At 38.1% G+C, this 17,572-nt stretch overlaps 1 protein-coding gene across 1 annotated transcript; it reads left to right on the top strand.

Annotated features, from left to right (window-relative positions):
- The first annotated feature begins 216 nt into the window (after nt 1–216).
- Nucleotides 217–17,331, top strand: slc22a31 (solute carrier family 22 member 31). The gene is given in 10 exon segments (XM_051901123.1): nt 217–927; nt 3,976–4,079; nt 4,265–4,419; nt 9,882–10,050; nt 10,236–10,381; nt 11,321–11,429; nt 12,271–12,485; nt 14,235–14,251; nt 14,253–14,347; nt 16,123–17,331. Coding segments are annotated over 10 exon segments (1,821 nt in total). The 5' UTR covers nt 217–549; the 3' UTR covers nt 16,556–17,331.
- The last annotated feature ends 241 nt before the right edge of the window (nt 17,332–17,572 follow it).

Raw genomic sequence — 17,572 nt, 5'->3', positions numbered from 1 at the left:
ACAGCCAATCAGAATCCGCCAGACATTAACGAGCTCGAGCATTTAAAGAGACAGACGACAAAACTGCAGCGCGCGCTTAGAATATCGGCCGCTGTTATCGTTATATTTATAGTTATCGTTCTTGGTGTGAAGGAGCCTTAAATCTGTGATGTGTGAAAACTAAGAAAAATTTGAAAATAATGATTATTATTAATTTATATTTTGATAACAATAACAATGTTGTAAACAACATAACAGTTGCCACAACTTTCAAGAACTTGATGAATAACTTTACTAAAATGAAACAATATTGCGCAAGAGTTTCAGCGAAAGCTCAAAAAAAGAATCAGTGAATCGGATCTATGAACTGCTTCGTTGACGTGACTCTTTCCAAATGAACCTGTGCTACATCACTATCAGTCCGTGTGTGTGTGTGTGTGTGTGTGTGTGTGTGTGTGTGTGTGTGTGTGTGTGTGTGTGTGTGTGTGTGTGGACAGCAGTTAATTTCCCAGCGCTCCAGGGTGAAATGTCTGTGAAAAACAGCTGTTATCGTCGATAAGGACTCTAGTTATGGAGTTTGAAACTAAAATATACCCTCAGGTCGGTGGATATGGGCGATACAACAGGATCATAACGCTTTTCAGTTGGTTTCCGAACTTTGCTGTGTCGCTGAATCTTTTCAGCGATGTTTTCTTCACGCTCGTTCCCGAGTCTTACCACTGCAAACCTGATCCACCGTCTTCTCTTCTTGGAAACCTCTCCAGACAAGCGTACCTCAATCTCACCATCCCGTGGCTGAAGGGGTCCGGGTTCAGCCACTGCGAACTTTACAAGTACCCGGGGAATATAAGCAATTACACGGGGAATGTGCCGCGGGACGTGGTGCCCTGCACTGGAGGATGGGAGTACGCCAAACCCGCAGGACTCCAGAACAATTTAGTGACCGAGGTTAGTATGCGAACCGAACAATTCTGCTCACTCAAGTATGACGCGAATCTCTTGTTTAAACCTCTTTCAGTAAGATTTATGTTTTAAAGGGATAGTTCACCCAAAAAAGAAAATTCTGCCATGTACTCACCCTCAAGTTGTTTCAAACCTGTATGAGTTTCTTTGTTCTGATAATAAACACAAAACAGGAATATGGGTAACCAAACAGTTGATGACTTCCATAGTATGGGAGAAGAAGACAAAATTACTATGGAAGTCAATGGGGTCCAACTGTTTGGTTACAAACATTCTTCAAAATATCTTCTTTTTTTGTTCAGCAGAAGAAGAAAAAATCATACAGGTTTGAAAAAACTTGACGGTGAGTACATGATGAACTATTCTTTTAATTGTTTTGATTATTAATATATAGATTTTTATTAAAAAGAAGCAAAAGGGACACAGGTGGTAGATTTGCGAGAACAATATTTCATTTCATATTCATGATTAACCATATTTGGTGGACAAATTCATACCCCCAAATCCCTTTTTTGTAAAAACAGTATGTAAAGGTTTGTTTATATACAAATGTAGAAAGTTTTCTGTTATGGTTAGGTTATAGTATAACTAGTTGCCTGTATATAAAACAATAGAAGTCTCTGTGATGTCCCCATTTAGATGGCTAAATTAATGTGGTGTGATTCCAGAAACCCTCCTAAATTTAAATAATAGTGTAATTTGCATACTAGTCAGGCTGACCCATCTAGATTAGTATTAACCATACATGATCCAGTAATAAACCATATAAAATATGCTGCTACGCATAATTGTCTTACATACAGCTTAGTAGTTTTTGTTGTTGACTAACTATATGGTTTGTGATTAAGATTATAGGTTATGAAGTCGTAAAACTGCATATATAATCTATGAGACCCTGAACGAATCATTAGAAGCACAGGGAACGGTGGTGAACGAGTTCCTGTTCCACAGGACGTAAGGAGCCGGGAGCTTTTCGTGTGGCCTTGACTAGCAATATGTTTCCTTTTCCATGATGGAAAAAAAGAAGCTTTTTCTGCTTTTTCCGTGTCTGTATGGGTTTGTTTGTAGGAAGATCCTTCTGGAAGCAGAACAAGGCAGAGGAAGATTGTAAAACTGGAGTTGCATGGCTTCACATTAGCTGTAATGTAATAATAGAAGTTGATTATATAATAAAAAAGTCGCATCTACACATCGTCAGCCTTCTTAAGATTTAGTGGGTGTTTTTGTATTAGGGTCAATGACGTGACGGGTCATTTTTTTGTCCAAAGGCCTTAATAATAATAATAAAAAACAAAGATTTGACATCCAAAGTATGTAAGGTAGTACAACTAGATCTCTTTTATTGAATCCAAAAGGTTTTAATTATATTTTGCTACATATTTTAAAGATTTTGAAGTGTCAAAGGTCATTCGGCTTAAAAGGCCAATACAGCCATTTCATTTGTGATTAAAATATCTTAAAATGTAATAATGTATATATTTTTTTTATTCTGGCATGATTTTATAACATCATATATCAACATAGTGCAAAATGGTATTAAAATTGTGTGTAGAAGTCGTTGCTTTGTTATGAGAAAGAATGTCCGGAAAAATTTTCATTTCATGTCATTCGGAGTAACCAATATAAAGGCACCATTTTGGATCAAGTCATGCGGTCAATATCATGTGACAGGATGTGACATCATTCAGATGTTTGCAAGGACCACGTGGTCATGAAGCAAAGTAACTAACTCTCTTTTAACTATTTGATAATTTCATGTTTTCACTCCTCATACGCATGTCCCGAAACATCAGGTCATTCGGTGCAACCGCTATAAAACATGGAAAATGTTGTAATATTTTAAAAACTTGTACTAAATATAAAATATTTGTCCTTTTGCTAGCTAGCTAGATATCAGCCTGTTAGCATTGTTTGAAAATAACATCATTCGGTATAACCAAAAGTGTCATCATACGGTAAAACCGAAATTTTGGTTAAACTGAATTACTTTTTTGGTGACAGATTTTGTCCATCTTGTAAAAAAGGACAAAAGCAGTGTTAATTGATTATAAAAACCACATAATCTCATTTTTAACACTTAATAAAACTTCAAAATTAATTATATCTCCATTATGTTTTTTTTTTTTTTACACTTTAAAACCTTATTTGTCAATGACCCTAATGTTTAAATGATTTCAGTTTTCAAATATTTAAAAAAAGGATATGTTTGACTGACATCAGCACAGTGTCTGTGACACTCTATATTCTTTTATTTACTTGGAAATGTATTTCTCTTTAAAAATTGTTACTTTTTTTTTTTTTTTTGGGATGCACCGAGATTTTGGCCGATACCGATAATTCTTTATATTTGAAAGCCAATAGCCGATAAATCTAAATCCAAGATTTTAAGTAATTATTGAGAGCCTGATTACAAAAACAAAAGTTTCACCATTAAAATCCATGTCCCAAGCACACAGTTATAATGTTCTCATGTAGCCGATATGACAGACTTGCGCTGCACACGTTGCACTTAACTGTATTTTCCTTTCTGAAGTGACTCAATAATATTTCAAGTAATTCAAAACCATCATGGTGAACAGTGCACATCTGAAGTGTCTCAGCTGAAGGAAATAATCCATTATTTATCAGCTTTAATATATCAGCCAAATTTTCTTATCAGGCCGATAACGATAACTTTAAAAATGAACATATATCGGCCGATACCGATATGGTGGCCAATATATCATGCATTCCTACTTTTTTTTTTTTTTTTTACATTACTTTTCTTTACCCTACTGTAATATCCAACTCAAACGCCTTCTGATGGTTATAGCTAGTTTTAAATGGTTTATAGTCATTATCTGGTCCAATAGATGGTTGATCAGCTGACTTTGACGTGATAGAGCATCTCGGTCAAGCTTGTTAGGGATGGAAAACAACCAGCTGCCATTTTCCAAAAACATCTTGACCACCGTAAGCCACCATTACCTGATTTTTCCAACAGGGTATTTTGAAAAAATTGAAAGTGTCTCTGTTTCCTCTGCATGCCGACAGTGGAACTTAGTGTGTGCCGACTACTGGAAGATCCCGCTCCAGCACATCTGTTTCATGACGGGCTGGACTCTGGGATACATTCTGCTCGGCACTCTCTGTGACTGGTGGGTCTTCCTAGATTATTATTAGTCTTTTTATACTAGTTGTGTTCTAAATGTGATCAAAGTTAAAATGAAGTCAGTTCTCAAGTGTCCTAGCAGAATAACCACTAACAGAATTCTCCAAATATCTTTATTTTGAGTAAAACATGTGCTGTTGTATCATGCTAACGCTCAGTGTTTGTGTTCAGGTTGGGTCGTCGGTGTGCGCTGCTGCTGTCAGTGCTTCTCTCGGGTCTTCTGGGAGTCATGGCTTGTCTTTCTAACAGTCCTTCTGCTTTCCCGTTTCTCCGCCTCTTCCAAGGCTCAACGTTAGCCGGAGTGTTTTTGTCATCTTACATTGCACGTAAGTACACTCCATCATGTGACCTCTTCTGCAGCTGATAAGTTTTGTAAGACTCAAAAGGACTTAAAGTCTGTTTGCTGTACACAGGTGGTTTTGTAAGATACTTGTTCGCTCCAGGTCAATATTTGATTGATTTGACTAGGCAAAAAGTTTTCCTACAATCCTCTACAGCAGCAAGTCCTCTTGTCCTCCATCCGATTATTGTTCCTGAAGACTTGCAGCACAATAGATCACTGAAACTACTACTAAATTTGTCCATCAATTTCCATAAAACACAAGTACTATTACATATTCAGGTCTTTAGCGACCCGGATCTGTATCTAACACCGATGGATCTCTAACTGCTGCATTTAGTATAAAATAGAGATGCACCGATCGACCGGCTAGAGATCAGAATCGGTCGATTTCCCACATGATCGGCTCTGATCAGTGACCGGTCGGTCAATCTCACGTCTTTCTGATTCCGAGCCGGTCCGTTTTGTTGTCAGCGGCACGGGCAAAAATGTCTCAGCCACGCTCATGCTCACAGCTGCATGTAAACATGTCGTTGGCTTAAAAGTTCTTCATTGTGAGTAAAGACACAATTCTAATTTTGAGTACTATTTAGGACGGATAGTATGCGAATTGGGACGCAGCAACAAAGTTCGAAATTAATACTTGTAAGGCCAAAGTAAACCGCAGGGGAACCACCATGAAAACATTCAGAACAACAAACCTAATTACACACTAGTGTTGTCAAAAATATCAATATATCGTATTGATACTGAAATATCTGAAACGGTTCCAGTGCTCCTTTTCTGCAGTATCACACACAACAGAATTGACACACACCCCACCACCTCTCACTCGTTCATCTCATTCGCTCCGGTTGAATAGTTCTTGTATTGCGAATTTTTACTCATTCCTGCAGGTTTCGCGCTCACACCATCTATGTAAGAGGAGCGCACATAAAGCCGCCTCTCAAACAGCTCACGAGTATCAAATTAAGTTGTTTTTCGTGGCTTATTGCTCTTAAACGGTCAAATACTCACACAGTTATGTCAAAATGCCCATCTTGGCGAGTATTTAGTTAAACACAGTCAGTTTTGGAACGTAAATAGTTGAGAAACATAACGTAAGTTGTGTATCAGTATATTGGATCGGTGCATAAGCTCTTAAAGTGACGGCAGCCTAATAAACCTGCTGAGAAAATCACTCGCTGCTTATTGTGACTTTAATTGTAAGCATTATTTAATTTTTACAATGAAGTCTATCCAGTGTTATTTTACATTTAATTTCTGTAGTATTTCTTACCTGAATATACTGTTAGACCTAGCTGAAAACTTAACCAGGGTTTATTTCATAGCTCTCTTTAGTCTATTGTATTTATTTGTTTGCAACTTGTTTATTTGTTCTTATTTTATTACTGACTTTTCACTTGTGGTTTTTTTTATGTAAATAAAATTTTGCATTGAAGAGAAGTAGATTTTTGTTTGTTTATGCTGTCAATTATATTTCGGAATCGGCAAAAATCAGGAACAGCGGGTCACACTTACAAAAAAAAAAAAAAAAACAGGAATAGGAATAGAAAATTGTAATCGGTGCATCTCTACTATAAAACTCTCCTGATATTTTAATAACAACTACGGAAGAATGAAATGAAGCATATTTCATTACCTTTTGGAACTTAGAAGGGATTAATTTGAGCAGATGTTTTTCCCATCATCAGTGTCATCATCAGAGCTCATTTCCCCCGTACATTCAGCATCTGCCTCATAATCTCAACCATATTCTCAAAACTATCATTTTCATCTTCAAAATCCATATTTTGATCGCTGACAGCTTCTCTTCCAGATCCTCCATCAAGTGACAGTGACAAAATTACATACTTTGGGTCGCTAATAGCGACTCTATATACTTACAAAAAATGCATTAGAATTTTTTATTTTTTTTTTCCCCTGCTGTATTGTTCATAATAAATAGATGAATATTAGAATATTAACAGAGGAATATTAAGAAGGCTGATGTCTAACTTTAATAAAATCTTTTTAAGTGACACTAGCCAAATATAAATAGTAGGAATTTGAGAGTCTCAAACATACCAGTGTTATTTTAGTTATATTTATTTTAGTTTTATTAATATTTTGAATTACCGTTTATTTTGACATTTTTAGTTTTCGTGTTAATCTTGTGCTTTTGTCGTTTTATTAGGTCTTTTTATTTTATTTTGCTTTCTTAAATATTGCTGTTTAGGTTTAATTTAATTGTAATTAATTTTAATTTTCCAGTTAATAATTTTAGTGCTTCATCTAAAATGTATTTCAGTTTATTGTTGGCAACATTTTTAATTTTTATAAGTTTTGTTTAATTTCAACATATTTTTATATTTTATTTTTATTTATCAGCTTTATTTCAGTTAACAGAAATCTATTTAATACTTTTAGTTAATGATAATAACCCTGATACATTCATACTCTTTATCAAACTAAATAAAGTTTAAGAAAAGCAGCTAACGGTGAAACTCTTTCAACACTGTTATTCTAAACTGTGGACATTAGTGATGATAAAGAACGAGTAGATACACCTAGACTTTCGACTGATAGTGTGTAGAAGCAGAAGTTCTTGATCAATAGGACACTTCTGATAAGGAGTGTCGTACTTGTTTCTGGATGTTGGTTTGGAGCAGCAGCAGGAGGCCGTCTGGAATGTTCCATGGAGTTTCTCCGTTTGCAGCGGAGGGTCAGGCGATTGACAGGGAACAGCAGTGCACGGCATTCCAATTATATCTCACGAACACACTGTTCCAAACCTCAGATCTGTCTCTGTTTCATCACTGTCTGAGGAGAGCTCACAGGGCATTCTGTCTGCTGTCCCGATTCTCTGTGATAGTGCTGATAGTGAAGCGTTCTGAAGAACAGACAAGATCTGCTCTCTGTTCTTTCCAGAGGTCTGTGTTCTCATCCCGCACTTCCTGTGATTGTTAGTTGAGAGTGTATGTGCATGCTGATGGTCTTTCCAACACGCAAACCCCTTTCGTGAGCTCTCGCGGAAAAGTGTGGGTGTGACGAGGAATTGGAGAGAGCTGGATGTAAACACAGTCACGCACACACTCGGCCCATCGACGTATTTAACATTTTTTGCTTCTATACAGTACCAGTCAGATGCCTACACACACCTACACATTCTTTATTACTGTTATGTCCACATTTTACAGTAACAGTGTTGAAAGAGTTTCCATGTATGCTGGACTTTTGTTGACAGTTTATTTAGTTTATTAGAGAACTGTGTAAGAAGTCTCTTCTGCTCACAGTGACTCCGTTTATTTGATCAAAAATACAGTAAAAACAGTAATATTGTGAGAATTTTAAAAGAACTGTTTTCTATTTGAGTATGTTTTAAAGTGTAATTTATTCCTCTGACGGTAAAGCTTCATTACTCCAGTCTTCAGTGTCACATGATCCTTCAGAAATCATTCTAATATGCTGATTTGATGATAAAGAAACATTTCTGATTATTATCAATGTTGTGCTGCTTCATATTTTTGTGGAAATTGTGAGACGCTTCAAAAGTATGATTTAGACACATTAAATTGATCAAAAGTAACAGTAAAGACATTTATAATGTTACAAAAGATTTCTATTTCAAATAAATGCTTTCTATTCATCAAATAAACATGAAATCATGGTTTCTACAAAGATATTAGGCAGCAAATCATCATATCAGAATGATTTCTGAAGGATCATGTGACACTGAAAACTGGAGTAATGATGCTGAAAATTCAGCTTTGATCACAGAAATAAATTACACTTTACTATATATACATATAGAAAACAGTTATTTTACATTGTAATAATATTTAACAATTTTACTGTTTTTACTGTATTTATCAAACAAACGCTGCGTTTGTGAGCAGAAGTCTTATTTCAAAAACATTAAAATGAAAAAAATATTCCTTATGAGTTTATATTTATATATTTGTTATCTGAAAATGTTTAAGATCATAAGAAACATAAATTCAGTCAATAGTCAGTCAGCAGTACTTTTATCCTGAAATATTTCTACTTGTATTTTATGAAAATTGAAGCCAGATGGGAAAAGAATGAAAGAGTAGATTCAGTGATCTATTGTGCTGCAAGACTTCAGGAACAATAATCGGATAGAGGACAAGACGACTTCCTGTTGTGTAGGGGATTGTAGGAAGTGACAGACTTTTTTCCTAGAGTTAAGGTCGCTCTTACCAATCATAATGGAGTTCATAATAGAAGTTCAGGAGGAACATGTTCATTTAATCCAGCCAATCAGCATCTGAGGTCGTGTGTAGAAGTCATCGCTTACCTCAGTCCTGCGTCAGTTCTCCAGCATCACTCCACCTCTGCTGGTTTCAGGTCAAGTCTCGAAAGGCACCTTTTCCAAGTTAGAGTTTTTTGATCTATCCAGCCACGACGATTCTATTTTATCCGATCTATTTTCCAATTATTTTTTTTTTCAGTAGAACAACAACATACAGAGTATGACAATGATAATCTCAAGTACTGATCATGTGCTTTATTTAATGTTAACTCTTTCCCTGCCAGCATTTCTTAAAAAAAAAGTTGCCAGCCATGAATGTCATTTTGTGTGACCTTTATAGCCGTACTGAAAGTGACAATGGATAATTCACCTCAGATAATGAAAATAAATGAAAGGAAATGAGAATGTTCAAACTGTGAACAAACAAGTCTATTCGGTGACAAAGATTGTTTCAGTTACTCAGTATGTATTTTTAATAAAGTTAATATAGCATAATGTTTATGAATTTGATGATGTACTCCATTCTGTTGTGAGTGCAGTGCGTTTGCAGAGAGACTCCGCCCACTCACTCTTCTGATTGGCTGTGATTTTTGATTGATTTGGTTGTGAGTGCAGTGCGCTTGCAGAGAGACTCCGCCCACAAGCTTCTGATTGGCTGTGATTTTGAATCAATTTGGTTGAGTGCAGTCCGCTTGTAGAGAGACTCCGCCCACTCGCTCTTCTGATTGGCTGTGATTTTGAATCAATTTGGTTGAGTGCAGTCCGCTTGTAGAGAGACTCCACCCACTCGCTCTTCTGATTGGCTGTGATTTTGAATCAATTTGGTTGAGTGCAGTCTGCTTGTAGAGAGACTCCGCCCACTCGCTCTTCTGATTGGCTGTGATTTTTGATTGATTTGGTTGTGAATGCAGTGTGCTTGCAGAGAGACTCCGCCCACATGCTTCTGATTGGCTGTGATTTTGAATCAATTTGGTTGAGTGCAGTCCGCTTGTAGAGAGACTCCGCCCACACGCACTTCTGATTGGCTGTGATTTTCGATCGATTTTGTTTGCGAGTGCAGAAAGACTCCGCCCACACGCTCCTCTGATTGGCTGTGATTTGTGATTGATTTGTCTGTGTCTGGTTAGGACACAGTGTCACTATTGTCTCTCTTTTCACTTTATTCCTCTTTTTTTTTTTTCTACATGGCCCAGGACTGGAATGGTGTGACCCGTCTCACAGACTCATGGTGTCTATGGTCAGTGGCTTCTTTGCGGTGTTTGCAGAGCTTTTGTTGCCGGGGCTTGCAGTGCTTTGCCGTGATTGGCCAGTACTTCAGGCTGTCACCACACTGCCCCTGCTGCTACTGCTGTCCTATTGGTGGTGAGTCATATAAATGCTGTCCTTACACTTAGAAATGAACTTAGAGGGGAGCATTTTGCTATATATATGCACTATATTGCCTATTCATTGTATTTTTACTTAAACTGTTCTCTGTGTGTGTGTGTGTGTGTGTGTGTGTGTGTGTGTGTGTGTGTGTGTGTGTGTGTGTGTATTGCGCACACAAGCTGTGCTTCAGTGTTCCCAGAATCTCCTCGTTGGCTCTTGGCCACGTCTCAGATTCCTCAAGCAAAGAAGTGTCTCCAGTCTTTTTCCGTACGGAATGGGTTGTGTGTGAGTGATGAGCTCTTCCCTGCTGAAACACTGCTCTCAGGTACGAATCTCAGCCTCCCAAACATCAAAAAACAAAACTATAGTTTAATGTTGTGGGTTTATATATGCCACATTCTCTTGTATACTGTATATCTGTAGCCTGAGACCCAGTGGGCCTGTCCCAGTACCCACACTTGACCACTTGTCTACTTGTATAATGTATTTCCTGTATTTGGGGTGTGCGTTATCACAATTTTTGATCATGAAAGAAGCCTTGCCGGTTAAACATTTTATTATCTGAGCATGTACACCCAAAGCGCGCACACTAAAAGCCTGTCAAACAGCGTGCGAGTACTAAACTAAGTTATCTTTGCGTCTTATACACACGGTCAAATACACACACGGTTAACATAAAACAGTTGGTTTATGTTTGGCTGTAGTGCTCAGTCACTTGCAAAATAGTAAAACCAACCCAAAAATTGTGAAAATTCGTAAATCTGTATGATATTTTTGGCATAATGCCCACCCCTAATTACTACCCAACAGTCTATGCAGCTTGTTCACCAGAATGTGGTGTTGAAGACCCCGAAGCCTGAGAGCGGCATTTGAGACAATCCCAGTTATGATCAGAGATATTTTATGGCTTTAACACTCTCTAATCAATCGGCTGAGCTGTTAGGGTGTGATTATACTTTTCACAGGATTTAATGAAGCCCTTGAGGGTATCGTTGGTCTCATGATAAGACTGCTTTTTGTTTCTTGTGTTTTTTTTGTTTTGTTTTGTTTTTTGTTCAATAATGATATCCCAGCTCACTGGCTGAATCACATTACGACAAATCAAGACCCATCATGGATGGTGAATAGACCTATTTAGGGTGTTTAAATTGAGGAATCGAGCCCGTCCCTCCCTGAGAATTATCCTTGGAATGTGCTGGTCAGAAATCTACTCTGCCATCTGTCTTTCCTCTTTAACTCTCTAATTGCTTCCCTCTCTCTGTAGAGATAGATGAGGCATTCCCTGAAGACGTCCAGTCAGAGTATCATCATGTGGTAGAGTTGCGTCACACCAGAGTCATCTGGAAAAACTGCCTCATTCTGGGTTTCACTCTGTGAGTTACAATAGAAACCGTGGCTGCACGCCAATCTCATACTTCTGTTACACATTTGAGTATGTAATAATAAAAAGTGCTGAGGAAATCACTATTTTTAAACAATTGGACACAAGTGAATCAACACAAACTCCAATGAGAAAGGGGTTGTGGGTAATATTAGCCAACAAAGCATGAACTTTTCAAAAATCTTCTGAACATCTTCAGCATCATATGATTTGGAATTGATTTGCATTTTGCACAAATAATATGCAAATGTGAGTCCTGCTAACAATAGCATTGATTTGTGTGTATTATGTAAACATATTTGAAGTATTTGGAAAATATCAGTTGTCATGTGTCATATACAGACCTCTCAACATGCTTTTGCTGCTTCACGGTTTTAGTCCAGATATATTTGGACACATTTATTTGCTTTAAAGGGGTCACATGATGCTATAAGTTTGTTTATTGGGTGTAATAGAGTCGGTTTACATGCTTTAGTGTTTCACATACTATGCATTATTGCAGCACCTCTATTCCCAGTCTGTCTGAAACGCTCTGATTGAGTTCTGGTTTCTACAAAGCCCCGCCCCCAAAAGCCCAGAGTGCTCTGATTGGCCAGCTGGCCCAGTGTGTTGTGATTGGCCAATCACCTCAAGCGTGTGTCGGAAATGTAACGCCCCTTACTATAATCACAAGCTTCAGCAAGCAATTGTAAACACAAACAGTTAATAATGTCTTTTGCAAGCCTGACTTGGGCAGAACGTTAAAAAGCATCATATGACCCCTTTTAAAAATGCGATTTTAAAAAACTTATTTCGTTCTGATTCGAGTGAAAATGTTCTCCTGTCACCCTCAGCTTCATCGGCACAGGAATCCAGTACTGCTTCACACGTAACCTGCATATCTACTCGCCTCACTTCTACTTCAGCTACTTCCTGCGCGTGTTGACCGGAGCTCTGGCCTGCATCTTCCTCTGTGTGTCTGTGGACCGCTTCGGCCGCAGGGGGATGCTGCTGCTGTCGGCCATCGTCACGGGTCTGTCTTCACTGCTGCTGCTGGCCCTCACTCAGTGTAAGTCCCTCTTCCAGCGTGACACGATGCTGTTCTAATGAAACTGTGCTGCCTGATAACTAAGGGTGTGAGGATTCACTCGTTTTCTCCGTGCGTCGATTACAAATCCTGATGATGCATGTGCGTCAATCTTTGAGTCGTTTGTTCTGGTGAAAACCCTGCTTATTCAAAGATGTGCATTTATTGCAAAAACATAACGTAAGTGTCTAAAATGCATGCGCACAGTTCTGTTGAATGATGAAATTTGACTTTATGCCTTTAAACTGAATGTACGAAGCAAACCTTTTGCTGAAATGACCACAAAACTGAAAGAGCGTGTGGTTTATCTGTCAATCATGCGTGTGAAAGTTGCGTTTGTTACTAAGGTTGTGTTGCCTATACATGAACTCTATCCTACACGATAGTTAACATGAACTAACAGTACTTTTAAAGCCTTTATTTAAATTTCTACATATAGCAACTTTTATAGGCTATCAAAATAAAGTGATGTAACATCATTAAGGATTATACATGATCTAACAGTGGACTCTCTGACCGCCTGAAGGTCGCTGTGTAATTCGCCACCTGACTTAAAGACGCATTAGGGGAAGCATCTAACCCTTATCCTGTGTAACACCTTGTGTGTTCCCGGTCAAATATGACCAGCCTTTTAAAATTTGCTTGCAAATCACTCGTTATACTATATTATCACCAAAAATAAATCTTTTTGTCAGCTTGTTTTCTTTCAGTTAGGACAGGTTTTGTATTTATTTTTGAAACTGATTGATCGAAGGCCTCATTGATCTGAGGATAAAGTTCATCTCTGTGAAAAAGAAAGCCTGTAAAACTCAAAGTAGTTTGTTTGTGTACATGAATGTGTGTGCGCACATGTATCGACACATGCACAGGTCCAAGGCCTTTGCAAGCACACACGTGTGAACATGAACATGATGAACACGCTCCTGAACACTAAATGTTTCTCTGATTTTCGACTCCCCCATTCATTTTCAATGGGCGTTTTTGACCAATATAACCTCAGAACAATGAGGTCGACAATCAATCAGTTTAAAAAAGAAATACAAAACCTGTCCTAATTGAAATAAAACAAGTTTGAATTCAAAAATTGGTGATAATAAAGCATAACGAGTGATTTACAAGCTATCTTTTGTAGGCCGGTCATTTTTGACCTGGAACACTACAAGTGTAACAAGGTGTGTGGAAAAAACACAAAAATTACAAAAATACTCAAAAGATGTTGGGGAAGTAGTTATACCCTGGGTGAGTAAAGTCAGTAAATTTTAGTCCGATGTGATAATTACCCAAAACACAACCTGAGGGTGAAATAATTCTATGAATGCACTTAAAAAAATTGCAGAATCAAATCAGTAATTGAATCCTATCTCCTTGTGAATCATCTCAAATCGAATTGTTCCTGAATCGAATCAAAAGCCTATGAGTCATGAATCTAATTGATTCACTGTCCACTCAAACATTCACACCCCTATTATAACTCGTTTTAGCAGAACTCAAACACACTATATGAAATATATCCTTCATGGAAAAGGCAATCTCAGAATGTTTTGCAACAAACAAATTTTGAAAGCCTTTTGAATTTATGGCTCTAATGCAGAGTTGCATTTCAATCTATCCTGGAGATTTTGGTTTCTGCTGAAAGATTACTGACTCTCTCTCGCTCTCGCTCTCTCTCTCTCTCTCTCTCTCTCTCTCTCTCTCTCTCTCTCTCTCTCTCTCTCTCTCTCTCTCTCAAAGACCTGCATGGAGGGCTAGGTTCTGGTTCTGTCAGTAGTGGGTCTCCTCTCCTCTCAGGCGTTGGCCATGCTCAGCGTGTTCTTCGGCAGTGAAGTCATGCCCACTGTTGTGCGGTAAGCTCCAGCAATATACCAGCTTTCATACACAATTGTGATGATATTTGTCAATATTTTACATTTTTGTTGTCAGTTTCAAAATACTAATATTTTCATTTTTAGAATGGAGGACGTTGGAGAAATTTGTGTTTCTCGTGTCTACTTCGTGATTTTAATCCTGTCTGAATCTGCCATGTCTGTTTTTTTTGTTTGTTTTTTTTCTCACACAACCTCAGTAAAATTCCAGGGAAAATTACCTGCTGTTTTTGGCAAACTCAACAGTCCTCTGAGAAATCAAATCCCGTCCGAATGCTGATGTTGTGTTATTCTAACGCTTCTCCTCGTGTGTTTTTGACCCACCTGAGCTACTGTTTGCACACCAATATTCCGCATGCTTTAATTTCACTTCAGTATAGATGGTATCTGATGAAAAAATAAAATTATAAAATTAATAGTTAGAACCAAAGCGCAGAAACTACAAAGACTGATCATTCTAGTATCAGTGTCAGGTAAGATACTTGATTTCTCTGCTCACGAATGTGGGTTTATTATAAACAGCCACTTCAGTAAACTCATATATCACGCAATTCTGACTTTAAAACTCGCAATTCTGACTTTATATCTCGCAATTCTGACTTTAAAACTCGCAATTCTGACTTTATATCTCGCAATTCTGACTTTATATCTCGCAATTCTGACTTTATATCACGCAATTCTGACTTTATATCTCGCAATTCTGACTTTATAACTCGCAATTCTGACTTTATATCTCGCAATTCTGACTTTAAAACTCGCAAGTCTGACTTTATATCTCGCAATTCTGACTTTATATCACGCAAGTCTGACTTTATATCTCGCAAGTCTGACTTTATATCTCGCAAGTCTGACTTTATATCACGCAAGTCTGACTTTAAAACTCGCAATTCTGACTTTATATCTCGCAATTCTGACTTTAAAACTCGCAATTCTGACTTTATATCTCGCAATTCTGACTTTATATCTCGCAATTCTGACTTTAAAACTCGCAATTCTGACTTTATATCACGCAATTCTGACTTTATAACTCGCAATTCTGACTTTAAAACTCGCAATTCTGACTTTATATCTCACAATTCTGACTTTATATCTCGCAATTCTGACTTTAAAACTCGCAATTTTGACTTTATATCTCGCAATTCTGACTTTATATCACGCAATTCTGACTTTAAAACTCGCAATTCTGACTTTATATCTCGCAATTCTGACTTTATATCTCGCAATTCTGACTTTAAAACTCGCAAGTCTGACTTTAAAACTCGCAAGTCTGACTTTAAAACTCGCAAGTCTGACTTTAAAACTCGCAAGTCTGACTTTAAAACTCGCAAGTCTGACTTTAAAACTCGCAAGTCTGACTTTATATCTCGCAAGTCTGACTTTATAACTCGCAAGTCTGACTTTATATCTCGCAAGTCTGACTTTATATCTCGCAAGTCTGACTTTATATCTCGCAAGTCTGACTTTATATCTCGCAAGTCTGACTTTATATCTCGCAAGTCTGACTTTAACTCACATTTGAGTTTATATCATGCAATTCTGAGATAAAAAGTCGCAATTACCTTCATTATTTTTTATTTCATGGCAGAAACAAGCTTCCATACAGCCATCCCGCAATATCCAAACAAGACATTTTGATGTCTCCTATCATGACCCCTTCAAAATGAAAGAGAAAACCCTATATCACTTGAGCATTAACCCATAGTAGACCAATAGTAGACCGATTGTTATTTGTGTTTTTAACTGTGTGTCTCCCTCAGTGGCGGGACTCTGGGTCTGATCATGGCCGCCGGCTGCGTGGGAATGGCTGCGTCGTCTCTGATGGAGCTGCAGAATAACGGAGGCTATTTCCTGCATCACGTGGTCTTCGCCTCCTTCGCTGTTCTCTCCGTCCTGTGCATCATGCTGCTGCCAGAGAGCAAACACAAACCGCTGCCGGACTCACTGAAAGACGGAGAGCGACAGCGGCGTCCTCCTCTCTTCCTCTCCCGCGTGAACCGGGACAACCCACCCCTGCTGCGCACACAACCTCACAGCTCCGAGTACAACCGGGATAACTATTCCCGTCTCGTCAGCGCCACCAAAAAGATGCTCGCCAAAGATGCCATGCCGTTCAAGGTCTCCATTTCGCCACAAGCACCCCTACTGGCCAGTAACGGCACTGCTCCAGACGCCCAGGAGGACTCGTCCTAGCATTTCACTGAGGCAGTTTTAGACACGGGTCCTCATCTCATAGCATGGCCACTTTGGTCACTGCGTCTTTTCCCAGGGAAGACGTCATCTTTGTGCAAAAATGTTGCAGTGTTCAGTTTTTTGTGACTTTATACTATGTATTTTGTTTTGGGGAACCCAAACTCTATGCACAGATGTTGCTGGGAGACTCTGTCCATAGTTTACATGCTTAAACATCATGTCTGTCCTCCTCGTTTAAATGAAGTTTAAGCTTTAGAAATGTACCTACTAATAGTCACTTGAGACCCATCGCCTGTCCACTTAGCTGATGCATCTCATGCCTCTCGTTAGTCTAGTCTTGTGACTAAAACTATCCGCATAAAAACTTCCTTAACCTCACTGACTGGTGATTCGCTGAGGGGTGCTGAAACCTCCGCTCAGTATCATAGTTTATTCCCTCCGGATGGAACGATTAGCACTCAATGATGTCAGAATCACTAGAAGAAGTTCAGAATGTTGGAATGTGAAAGTGTTTGATGATTTGATTTTGTGGAACCGTAACTCGTCTCATTTGTTTCTTACATGGAGTTTTGTCGCATCACATTCCTGTCTATCTACGGTTTCATCTCAGTGTCATGATGTTGTTTCTTTGTTTTCTCCATGTGTCAAGCAGAAGTACAACAGAACCGAGCCTGGCAAAGCAAGGGAACTGTTTTTGTCACTGTTTTTTTTTTATTATTATTATTTCTATGACCTATTTGAAATGGAAATAAACTGTTTATTGTACCAATCTGAAACAGTACTCCTTGTACTTTTGATCCTGAATCCAGTATGTCAATCAGAGCCATTGGACAAATGTTGTCGACAGCCAGTGATGTCTGATTGATGAATGAATCATTTTTGTTGACTTATAAGTGGAAAAGTCTAAAGAAAGTGTAAAAATCGTCAAATAAATAAATAAAATAATAATAATAAACTAAAAAAAAATTTTTAATTAATTAAATTAACCCTCATGTACTGTTGCGGGTCATTTTGACC

Source organism: Ctenopharyngodon idella, chromosome 7 (genome assembly GCF_019924925.1).
Source record: "Ctenopharyngodon idella isolate HZGC_01 chromosome 7, HZGC01, whole genome shotgun sequence".
NCBI lineage: Eukaryota > Metazoa > Chordata > Actinopteri > Cypriniformes > Xenocyprididae > Ctenopharyngodon > Ctenopharyngodon idella.
The sequence above is the reverse complement of the archived record's forward strand: the minus strand, read 5'-3'. Positions and strand labels throughout refer to the sequence as shown.